This window comes from Mesoplodon mirus, assembly GCF_964341445.2.
Source record: "Mesoplodon mirus genome assembly, chromosome: 11".
NCBI lineage: Eukaryota > Metazoa > Chordata > Mammalia > Artiodactyla > Ziphiidae > Mesoplodon > Mesoplodon mirus.
This window is the reverse complement of record NC_138987.1, coordinates 85,712,049-85,724,799: the sequence shown is the minus strand read 5'-3', so window position 1 is coordinate 85,724,799 and position 12,751 is coordinate 85,712,049. Positions and strand designations below refer to the sequence as shown.

Sequence of the window (12,751 nt, the reverse complement as noted above, 5' to 3'; positions counted from 1 at the left end):
TGGAGGAATCAGACTGCCTGACTTCAGACTATACTACAAAGCTACAATAATCAAGACAATATGGTGCTGGCACAAAAACAGAAATATGGATCAATGGAACAGGATAGAAAACCCAGAGATAAACCCATGCACCTATGGTCAACTAATCTATGACAAAGGAGGCAAGGATATAGAATGGAGAAAAGACAGTCTCTTCAATAAGTGGTGCTGAGAAAACTGGACAGCTACATTGTAGAAGAATGAAATTAGAACTCTCCGTAACACTATACACAAAAATAAACTCAAAATGGTTTATGGACCTAAATGTAAGATCAGACACTATAAAACCATTAGAGGAAAACATAGGAAGAACACTCTGATATAAATCACAGTAATATCTTTTTTGACCCACCTCCTAGAGTAATGGAAATAAAAACAAAAATAAACAAATGGGACCTAATGGAACTTAAAAGCTTTTGCACAGCAAAGGAAACCATAAACAAGACAAAAAGACAAGCCTCAGAATAGGAGAAAATATTTGCAAATGAATCAATGGACAAAGGATTAATCTGAAAATATATAAACAACTCATGTAGCTCAACATTAAAAAAACAAACAACCCAATCAAAAAATGGGCAGAAGACCTTTATAGACATTTCTCTAAAGAAGACATACAGATGGCCAAGAGGCACATGAAAGGATGCTCAACATCACTTATCATTAGAGAAATGCAAATCAAAACTACAATGAGGTATCACCTCACACCAGTTAGAATGGGCATCATCAGAAAATCTACAAACAACAAATGCTGGAGAGGGTGTGGAGAAAAGGGGACCCTCTCGCACTGTTGGTGGGAATGTGAATTGGTACAGCCACCATGGAGAACAGTATGGAGGTTCCTTAAAAAACTAAAAATAGAACTACCATACGACCCAGCAATCCCACTACTGGGAATATACCCAGAGAAAACCATAATTCAAAAAGACACATGCACCCCAATGTTCACTGCAGCACTATTTACAATAGCCAGGTCATGGAAGTAACCTAAATGCCCATTGACAGATGAATGGATAAAGGAGATGAGGTACATATATACAATGGAATACTACTCAGACATAAAAAAGAATGAAATTGGGTCATTTGTAGATACGTAGATGGATCTAGAGACTATCATACAGAGTGAAGTAAGTCAGAAAGAGAAAAACAAATATCGTATATTAATGCATATATGTGGAATCTAGAAAAATGATACAGATGAACTGGTTTGTAAGGCAGAAATAGAGACACAGATGTAGAGAACAAATGTATGGACACCAAGGGGTAAAGTGGGGTGGGGGGTGGTGGTGGATGAACTGGGAGATTGGGGTTGACATACATACACTAATATGTATAAAATGGATAACTAATAAGAACCTGCTGTATAAAAAAATTAATTAATTTAAAAAAAGAAATCAATACATGTTTGCATTTAGCACTGCAGAAAGATATAATACTTTAAGATGTTGATTTTCTAGAGTAAATGAAACATTCAATGATGCCACCTTCTTTTCTGATTTTACCTGAACAGGCAAAACAGGGTCAGGTAATTCTTTGTGTATTAAGCAGACACTCTTGATGAAAAGCTTGGGATATTACTCTGTTTACCAACTTCAAGAAAACTGATTAAATCCTAAAATAACTTTGGTGTAATAATATTTCTTTTATTACTATTATTAATACATTTATTTTAACTTCTATGTTGGGTGTTTTTCTGCTAACCACTGTGGTTAATGCTTTACATGCATTATATCAATTAGTCCAACAAGTCTAAGAAGCGAAACTGATTTCCCCATTTCACAGATGAGGCTAGGGAATTTCAAAGCCTGGTCTAAATCCCACAGCTAGTATCCTTCCAACATCATGCTTAATTCTTTCTTTATTCTCATTAAAATTTCAAAAGATTAAACTCTGTGATCATTTACTGCCACATTTTTCTTACTACTAGTTTAGAACACAGCCACGCACACAGTGAGCATCCAAAAATGGGAGCAATGATCAGTTATATGTAGGTAAATATTTGTTGATGATGTAACTGCCTAATCAACAAAAGGAAAACATCTTTACTCACCTAAATGCCCGAATAGTGGTGAGTCCTTCAGCGGTTTCTGAGAAGTGGCAAAGCAGAGGGAGCTGGGTAGTATCATCAAGTTCCTGGAGATCCCTAGGACAGAGACAAGTGCAAAAATAAACCTCACACTTCTTCAGACTCAAAGATGGAAGAGAATCAGTGAGTAAAGATAGACTACGTAAGAAATTTTTTTAAAAGTTCTTAATTATTGTGATGTGGGTGAGAGTTAAAATAAGGGGAGATTGTGAGATAGCCTACTAGAAGTAGCTTTCTAAACTGCTATAATCAACTCGTAGCAGAATGAATAAGAGAGGAGAGCCACACAGATATAGAAAACAAACTTACGGTTTCCAAAGGGGATGGGGGGAGAGATAAATTAGGAGTTTGGGATTAACATATACACACTACCATATATAAAGTAGGTAAACAACAAGAACCTACTGTATAGCACAGGGAACTATACTTAATATCTGGTAATAACCTATAATGGAAAAGAATCTGAAAAAGAATATAAATATATGTGTGTGTATAACTGAATCACTTTGCTGTACACCTGAAACTAATACAACATTGCAAATTAACTATCCTTCAATTAAAAAATAAACTAAAATGAAAAAAAAGGGGAGAGTCAAATATGACTTGGTAATTACTCAGCAGCCTTGGAAAATGACAGTACTATTTACCAGGATGGGGGACAGAGAATAAAGATATTTGAAGAAACAGGTAACGAGTTTGGCTTCTGCCACAATGAAACTGAATCCCTGCCTAAATGGAACTTATATTCACTGGTCCTTTGAGTGTAAATATATATTTACAGGTATATAAAGCACTCAATGAATGTCTGGTGGACAAATGCCTGAATAGGACCCTTTCCATAAAGATGCACACTCATATCAACTTTTTATTTAATTAATTAATTTATTATTATTATTATTATTATTTGTCGTACACGGGCCTCTCACTGTTGTGGCCTCTCCCGTTGCGGAGCACAGGCTCCGGACGTGCAGGCTCAGCGGCCATGGCTCACGGGCCCAGCCGCTCTGCGGCATGTGGGATCTTCCCGGACCGGGGCACAAACCCGTGTCCCCTGCATCAGCGGGCGGACTCTCAACCACTGCGCCACTAGGGAAGCCCCATGACAACTTTTTAAATCACATAAGCTAGGCTTTCTAGAAAATAGGCTAAGATTTATATCACACATTTCAAAACATGCCTGTTTTTTCTTTTCAGCCTTTTTTCTGTCTTTCTCGGGGTCTTTGGGGTCGAAGGAATGAGAGTAGCAGTGCTAACATTCACCTGCCAGAGTCAAGGGAACTGAGTTCACTGTTAACGTAATCTTCAACTGTTCCATAATCTTAGGCCATTCTGGGTTGCCTGGGTCATCCCACAACCAAACTCAAAGTCTTTTTTTGTTAAGTTTCTAAAATGGATTTACTCACTTCAGAAACTGCAATGAGGGGAGGGAAAGAGAGAGGGGAGGAGGAGGATGAATATGAAGGAATGTAAAGAGTCTGCTATTTTTAAACAGAAAAGTGGCTATTTATAAATTTGACACAAGTAACACATAGTCACTACATTGAGGTTTGTCATGAAAGGGAAAAAATGAGGAAGGAGGAAACTCTGCTTATAGGACTGTATTTTATGGAAGCAAAAAGGTGAGGGTACAGCTTGATCTTGTATTCTTGTAAGCAGGAAATGCTTACTTACAGAGCTAACCACACATGAGGTCTTTGACTTTAGATATTCAAAATTTCATGGCATGTCCTGTAGCTAGTGCCCCACCTTCATTCCCTTTGGTGTTTACAAATTAGTCTGTTAGGGCTTCCCTGGTGGCACAGTGGTTGAGAGTCCGCCTGCCGATGCAGGGGACACGGGTTTGTGCCCCGGTCCGGGAGGATCCCACATGCTGTGGAGCGGCTGGGCCTGTGAGCCATGGCCACTGAGCCTGTGCATCCGGAGCCTGTGCTCCGCAACGGGAGAGGCCACTGCCGTGAGAGGCCCGTGTAACACATACACACACACACACACACACACACACACAGTCTGTTAAACTGCCTGAGCTTTCCAGCATGGGTGAGTTCTGCAGAACCTCAACATCTAGAAGGGTCCTTTTGTCTGTGAGATTTAGTATCATGTGGTCCTATTTGCGAACTTTCAGAGAATTTCAAATAAGAATGGCTTATAATCCATTATCAATGTTCATCCTTTAAAAATAATTCATCCTGGGCTTCCCTGGTGGCGCAGTGGTTGAGAGTCCGCTTGCCGATGCAGGGGACGCGGGTTCGTGCCCCGGTCTGGGAGGATCCCACATGCCGCGGAGCGGCTGGGTCCGTGCGCCATGGCCGCTGAGCCTGCACATCCGGAGCCTGTGCTCCGCAAGGGGAGAGGCCACAGCAGTGAGAAGCCCGTGTAACGCAAAAAAAATAAAAAATAAAAAAAATAAAAAATAAAAATAATTCATCCTCTGCATATTTTAACTATCAGTGTTAACAGATTATTCTTACTTATAATGAACAGAATTCACAATTCAAATTTGTAATGAACCAAGAATATTTGCCTGGCTTTTGCACTCAATTTGTATTGCCCAGGAGTGAAAACAGGCCCAAATGAGTATGAGATTGAAGTAAAACATGATTGTTGAATATCAGTGGTGAGAAGGCAAAGTGAGATTTGGAAACAGCCAGCAGAAATGAAGTATCTGAACTTTTCTGCCCCTCCAGCAAGCAGCATCAACAGTAATACCAGAAAACAAAACAAAACAATAATACCAGAAGAAATGAAAGAGCGAATTTAATGGCTAGCCTCTTCCTTTTGGTCTGAATTTGCTACAAGCAAAGGGAAGAGGCTAGGGATGAAAACGCATCCCTAGATTTAACATAGCATTTGATTTAACATAACATTTGAAGGATCCTAATTCATAGCCCTGAGGGAGAAACAACTATATATATATTTTTTAATTAAGAAATGTTGCAGATATATCCAGAGGTTCCCAACTATAATCTTGCCTTTTCTTGTTACCTGATTTTTTCATTTTCCCTGCACTCAAGTCCTATTAACTCTTTTCATTTTACTGAATAAACTCAATATCTGCCTATTCCAGCTCTTGATCCACATATAAGGGTTACCTTATTTATTTTTTTATCTTCCCAAGAGACTGTAAGTTTCTTGAGAATCGTTCCCTGCCATGTTGATCTCTTCCTCTGCCACATGGCTTACACAGTTATTTACAACACACAATGCTTGATAAGTGTTTGCTGAAATAAAGTGATTACTGCGATAATATAAAATTTACTGTATTATTTAAAGCATGGACTTCAAAGTTAAATTGGAAAGTTCAAAACAACTGGTACTATATTTCACTTAATTATTCAACATCTCAGCAAATGACAAATCTTATATTAACAGAAGAATTTACAATCCATGGCTATCTTTTATTTATTTGGCTGGATATTCAAGGGCGTGTTAAATGATCCAATCTAAAAATTTCCAACCTCTTAAAGTTACAGCACTCCTACCAGACATTCAAGATTCTCTGCTTTTATAGTTATCACTCTGATTTATCTCTTTAACCTCTTTTTATTTCTACTAATCTTTTATGGAGTGCATTTTACTCATTTGAAAATATTTTACTTTTTTTCCCCCCACTTGTGGAATATAACAATATTAAATCACTTATCCTTTGGGACTATATTTGATTTCATAAGTTTCCTGTCAATGCCATGTTCAGAAAAAGGACCATGGAATGAAAAATTGAGCTCAATCCACTTGTTAATATAAATCCAGAACTATGTAAGGCTTAGATAACCAATTACAGAAACAAAATATCTCTTCAAATGAAACATAATATCAGGATAGGTTTCATCAAGTTAAATTAGATTTCATTTCCAAATTCCACACCTTATCTTGAAAAATGTTACAGCCAATCTGGATCACAATCAAATACATGGGCTTTTGAAGATGAATAGTGCATTGTTTTACTTACTTAGAGGCCACTCGGAAGTATTTCTGGATAAAATAAAAGGCGACCCCAAGAGGCACAAGTGCAACCAGGAACACAGGGGTAGCATAAGAAATCATGCCAATGGCAGACACGCAGAGCAGCGTTGAGCGAGTTAGAGATTCCAAAGTTGGAGGGATATGCTGTTAAAAAGGTGGTTTGAAAGGAAAATGTTTTAGCTCAAATAAAACATTGGTTATAAGGCAACTAATCATTAATTTATTTTTATTTTTTATAAATTTATTTATTTAATTTATTTATTTTTGGCTGCGTTGGGTCTTCGCTGCCGCACTCGGGCCCTCTCTTGTTGTGGGAAGCAGGGGCCACCCTTTGTTGTGGTGCGCGGGCTTGCAGTGGCTTCTCTTGCTGCGGAGCACGGGCTCCAGGCGCACGGGCTCAGTGACTGTGGCTCGCGGGCTCTAGGGCGCAGGCTCAGCAGTTTGGCACACGGGTCTAGTTGCTCTGCAGCATGTGGGATCCTCCCGGACCAGGGTTCAAACCCGTGTCCCCTGCATTGGCAGGCGGATTCCTAACCACTGCGCCACCAGGGAAGCCCCCAAATCATGAATTTTATATTAACATAGTTATATAATTAGTTCCAAAAGTAGTATACAAACATTTTCATTATAAGCAATTCATCACTCCTTCAACTTCACTCACTTCCCATTGTTTATCCATCAACCTATCTACTTATCTTTGGTCAGTTATTTACCTATCTACCTATTTATCTTGTGGGATTTTATACAAATAGCACTACACTCTAAACCTTATTTGTCCATTTGCTTGTTTTGTTTTATTGAACAAGATGGATTGTAAACCTTCCCATGCCACTATATACAAATCTATTTCTTTTTAACAGCTGCATAGCATTAAAAAACGTATTTAGCTATTCCTCTATTAAGTTAATTTAATTGCTTGCTCATATTCTTTGCACATTTTTCATTGGATTGTTTATCTTCCTTATTGATTTTTAGATGTCCTTTATGTATCATGGACGTTTATCCTCTCTCTTTACATATGTTGCCAGTTTTTCTCCCAATGAATCTATTACCTTTTAAATATGTCTCTGATGCTTTTGGCTCAATAGAAGTTTAAAATTTTAGAGTCATTTCTGTTGGCCTTTTCTCTTATTGTCTCTGAGTCTTGTGTCTTACTTATAAAGACCTTTCCCACCCAAAATTCTAAAACTACTCTCCTACATTTTATTTTATAGTTTTACGTTTTTAGACGGCCCTCTTTATTACATGTGAATTTGCTTTGTATTTTATAGGTAGTTAATTGTCCCAACACCCTTTACTGAAAAAAATATTCCTTTTCTTACTGATTCAAGATATGCTGGTGTTTTTGAGTTCTCCACTTTGTTCTTTTGATCTGCTTGTTTTCTGTGATCATCAGAGTGTTTTAATTTTATAGTATTTTTTAGGTATCTGATAGGGAAAATTTTATATATATGTATGTATATATATATATATATATATATATATATATATATATATATATATATATATATTTATGACTTTTATGATTTCCAGGATTGTTGGATCACTTTTCTTCATATTATGTTTATTTTTCTTTTCATAGTTTTTGTTGTTATTATAAGTGAAATTTATTTTTCACATAATTTTTAATTGGTGTAGAGAAAGTTACTGACTTTTATATCGTATGTCTTATGTAGATATTCTGCTTAACTTTCTAGTTGGTTCTTTATTGTACTGACTGTTTTGGACTCTCTAGGTAGCAATAGCATCATCTTCCAAATAAGGAGTGTTCTGTCTCTTCTTTTCCAATATGTATTTCTTAGGAAGTGTTTTAGGTGTAGCATGACCTGACACCAATGTTGTGAAAACATCAAAATTTTTCAGCATACATTTTAGTCAGCTGCATGCACCATTCTTTTACTAAATTGATGGTAATTTAGGTGTTCTTAAGGCCACTCTGGAAAATCAGAAAAGGAAAGGGCTGGATTTGCCAAGTCTTTGCTCAATCACCCTAAGGAGTCCGTTCATGGAGTGATCCAATTTCAGAGTTTGAGGTCTTTAACTTCAGGACAAACTTCTAGAGGCCTAAGGACCTAAGACTAAACTGGGCATCCTTGAAATATTCCCTAAGATATCACACCATCTAAAGTTTCTCTCATTCAAGAGCCAATCTAACAAAAGTAAAGGACATCTAAGACAGCTTGGTATTCCATTCTTTACTTCTGGGAGACACTCTGCGTTAATACTAAGCTTTAAGGACTTTATAACACCTCCATTGTGAATGGAGATACAACATTGATCAAAATCACCTTTTTTTACATAAAAAATTTTAATGTTCATTCTTTGCTATTTCTCTTTATTTCATGCTGATTCTCTAAGTATCCTCTTCCACATGCATAAATTTTTTTGAATTAAGCTTTTCCTTTAAGATTTTATTCCAGAAATCATTTATGCATATATGTAATATTAATATGAATGCAAACAGCCTTTCATTTAAGTTTTAGAAATCCTCTATTGTTAACAGGAATCATGATTTATCTTAAAATGTTATTTAGCTTACACTGAGAAATTTATTTTTGAACTTGGAAGTAACTCGGGCACTCACCTGATCAATGATATTTGTATCAGCTGAAAAGCGATTGAGAATCAGTCCCAGTGGTGTGGTATCAAAGAATCTAGGGAATGAACAGATTGGAATGTATGATAATACTAAATTATCTGGAACCTAAACACTGCTAACAGTCATTTTGGGGTCATAAAAGTGAGAAGATCCCTATTGATCTGCTGAAAGACTGAATAAATTCTTTAAAATTTCACATGTCACTTCAATTTAAAAATGCATATTTTTATAATTTTCTGTGTGGGAGTAAAGTAGCTAACTACTTTTTTACCTTATTGGTCCAAGAATGATCTTATTGAGGAGATTGTGGTGAAGATTTTTGGCAGCTGTGACACCCATCCATTCCACAGTGAGAGATGTAACAAGGCAGAGGAAAATACCTGCTCCACAAAGTATGCTAAATCCAGCCACATAGTAGGTCTAAAAAGCAGCCAACACAAGAAAGCACATAAGAAATTATCAGCTGAGTTTTTTCTTACTAGAACACCCAACATCAAAGTCTGGCAATATCAACTTCATTATCTTGCATCAATTTAGACAGTGGAAGGAGTGTAGTTCTTGGAGACTCCTTCACCTTCCTTTAAGGTTTGCCTAAGGGCAGATGAAGCCTTAGAGTCTGTTTTCTGGTTTGAAATATTCTTGACTTTTTACATCACAAAGCTCATTCTTGCTATCCCTAATCTCAGAATGACCAGCTAATTCACTGGTTAAAATCAAATACCATCAGAACAACAACAGAAGTCCAGTGTGTATATTATGCATAAACACGTATATCATGTGTATAACTCCCTTGAATCCAAATCCAAGCATTATCTTTAAATGCTTCTTATGATATATTTCAGGTCCTGCTCTAATTAACTTACTGAATCATTACAAAAGTCCTGCGACAGACATAGAGAACAGACCTGTGGTTGCCAAGGGGAGGGAGGGTGGGGTAGGTATGGATTGGGATTTGGGGATTAGCAGCTGCAAACTATTATATTTAGAATGGATAAACAACAAGGTACTACTGTATAGCACAGGGAACTATATTTATTATCCTGTGATAAACCAAAATGGAAAAGAAAATGAAAAAGAATATACATATATATATACAACTGAATCACTTTGCTGTACAGCAGAAATGAACACATTGTAAATCAACTATACTTCAATAAAATAAGTTAAAAACAAACAAAAAAAACCCACAAAATTCCTGTGACATATAGAGTATTCATATCTAACTAGATAAAAGGGTATCACTGTTAATCTCAACATTTCACTGTACCTGATCAGCTTTTCCAGTATTGTTTATACTGTACTCTGAGGTCCATGTGGCCAGCCAGTAGTCTATAGCTACAATGACAGAATGCTTCAAAAGCTTAGAGAAAACCATCAGGAAGAGCAAGAAGAATCCTCCAGAAGTGAGGTACCGCCAACAGGTCTTCCATGGCATTTTAGTCCTCAGCCTCATTACAGTGGACATGTTATCATCCTCCTCTTCCTCCTCTTCTTCCTCTGCATACAAAACACTCTTTAAATCTTCTGACAGGCAATGGGAAGATAGAATTTGTATTATCCACCCTCTACACACAAACCTCCATCAAATTTATAGAAATACAAATATTAGTCTTAGAAATTTAAAATGCTTTTAGCAGGGAAAAACTTCATTTAAAAAATAGATGAGTGCCCATCAACAGGTGATGGATAAAGAAGATGTGGTATATATACAATGGAATAATTCTCAGCCATGAAAAAATGAAATGTTGCCATATGTGACCACATGGATGGATCTTGATGAGGGTATTATGCTAAGTGAAACAAGTCAGACAGATAAAGACAAATACTGTACAATTTCACTCATATGTATAATTTAAAAAACAACCAAAAAAACCCAAAATAAATGAACAACTCAAACCACACAAAAACACACATGGATACAGACAACAGAGTAGTGGTTACCAGAAGAGAAAGGGGCAGGGGAGGGGGATGAAATGGGTAAAGGGGATCAACTGTTTTGGTGGTGAGCATGCTGTAGGGTCTACAGAAGTAGAAACACAATGTTGTACACTTGAAACTTACATAATGTTATAAACCAATATTACCTCAATAAAAAATAAGTTAAAAAATACGTGAAAATGAATAAATAAAAGAAAGAATGAGCGAATGAGAAAATAAACATAAAATCTATGTCTGGATGAGTCAATTTGCTGAGTTATTACACATCAAACTAACTAGAAATATAGACTAGAAGTTCACTAAGTTATTGAAGGAATGGTGTTGCCAATAACACTACATGACAGGCCTGCAAACATTTATAATTTTTTGAACTCTACATTTCTGAATTTGTAAAACTGCACCAGGAGGAGACAGTCTCTGAAATTTGTGCATAGTTCAAGATGGAATAATCCATAATCTCTATGGCTAGTTTTAAATGTGGTCATGGAGGAGCATGGGCAAAAAGAAACCTTCCAGAAGGCAAAGCCAGGGGACAGAAGACAATGTGCAGGGATGTCCTCCCAGCTCTTTAAGCCACTTGGAAACTTCTAGATGGGTATCTTAAGAACATACTCCATTACAAGGACAGGGAATTTTGGTATTTCCTGAGCAGCAAAATTTGATCATTCGTATGGTCTAGTGACTGTTGTGGATTTCCCATTCTTTCTTTTCCCAAAGGCAGTTTTCATTGCAGTCATCCTGTATGCACTCCACTACTGTATAATGAGCAGGTTGTGGGTAGGAAAGATAGATAATTTGGTTTACAGGTTATCAGACAACAGAGATCTAAGTGTGGCTATGATGGGAAGACTGAGCATCACCAAGGATCCTAATATTTAAGCTGGATACAAAAATGAACAGGTCTCAGATAATTTACCTTTTGGTAAGGGTGGGTCCAATGTGTGAGAACAGGATTTGAAATTTGCATGATCAAAGGGGTAGACACTTGCAGACTGTGTTTCCTCAAAATCTATTCTCTGTTTCCATAGTAATTGAAATTTCAGCTTGCCTATAGCTGCCCAGTTAAGACAGCATTTCTTCACTTCCCCAGAACCTAATCTGTCCAGATGATGAACTGGCCAATGGTTAGCAGTAAAAAAAACATATGGGCAGCTACTTTCTTTTTTCCCTTCCTGGTGGCTTGAACAGACATACTGACAGCACCAGGAGGAGCAATCTACTAGGTAATATGCACCATACTGGACCCTTTGGTGTAAATTATTTCCTTCTACTCTGTAAGAAAAGTATTATTATCTTATTTTATACCTGACAAAATGGATGAACACAGCAAGCCCAGGGCAGAGTCAGCCTCTCAAATGCAATATTCACTACTGAAATACTGGAGAGAGTAACTGCAATTCTAGAGGCTGTCTGTTTACAGCACCAGACATTCTTTTTGTTTGTTTGTTTGTTTTTGCTTTGCTTTTGTGGCCATGGCATGTGGCTTACTGGATCTTAGCTCCCTGACCAGGGATTGAATTCCAGGGCCATGGCAGTGAAAGCGTTGAGTCCTAACCACTGGACCACCAGAGAAGTCCCCAAACATTCTTTTAAAACTTTCTTAGGGGAGACCTTCAAGATGGAGGAGGAGTAAGACGTGGAGATCACCTTCCTCCCCACAAATACATCAGAAATACATCTACATGTGGAACAACTCCTACAGAACACCCACTGCACGCTGGCAGACTTCCCAAAAGGCAAGAAACTCCCCAGGTACCTGGGTAGGGCAAAAGAAAAAATAAAAAACAGAGACAAAAGAATAGGGACGGGACCTGCAACAGTGGGAGGGAGCTGTGAAGGAGGAAAGGTTTCCACACACTAGGAAGCCCCTTCCCGGGCAGAGACAGGGTGTGGGGAGGAGAAGCTTCGGAGCCACGGAGGAGAGCACAGCAACAGGGGGGCAGAGGGCAAAGAGGAGAGATTCCCACACAGAGGATCGGTGCCGACCAGCACTCACCAGCCCGAGAGGCTTGTCTGCTCACCCACCAGGGCGGGTGGGGGCTGGGAGCTGAGGCTCGGGCTTTGGAGGTCGGATCTCAGGGAGAGGACTGGGGTTGGCTGCATGAACAGAGCGTGAAAGGGGCTAGTGCGCC

The 12,751-nt window shown here is 37.9% G+C and overlaps 1 protein-coding gene across 1 annotated transcript in view; it reads right to left on the bottom strand.

Moving 5' to 3' along the window:
* ABCC9 (ATP binding cassette subfamily C member 9) overlaps window positions 1-12,751 on the bottom strand; it is a 145,412-nt gene that overhangs the window by 36,227 nt on the left and 96,434 nt on the right. Inside the window, exons 26-30 of the mRNA XM_082635944.1 lie at window positions 9,949-10,178; window positions 8,953-9,101; window positions 8,667-8,736; window positions 6,069-6,226; window positions 2,087-2,179 (exon numbers count right to left, since the gene is read on the bottom strand). Coding sequence (XP_082492070.1) covers window positions 2,087-2,179; window positions 6,069-6,226; window positions 8,667-8,736; window positions 8,953-9,101; window positions 9,949-10,178 — 700 coding nt within the window. The remainder of the gene's footprint in view (window positions 1-2,086; window positions 2,180-6,068; window positions 6,227-8,666; window positions 8,737-8,952; window positions 9,102-9,948; window positions 10,179-12,751) is intronic.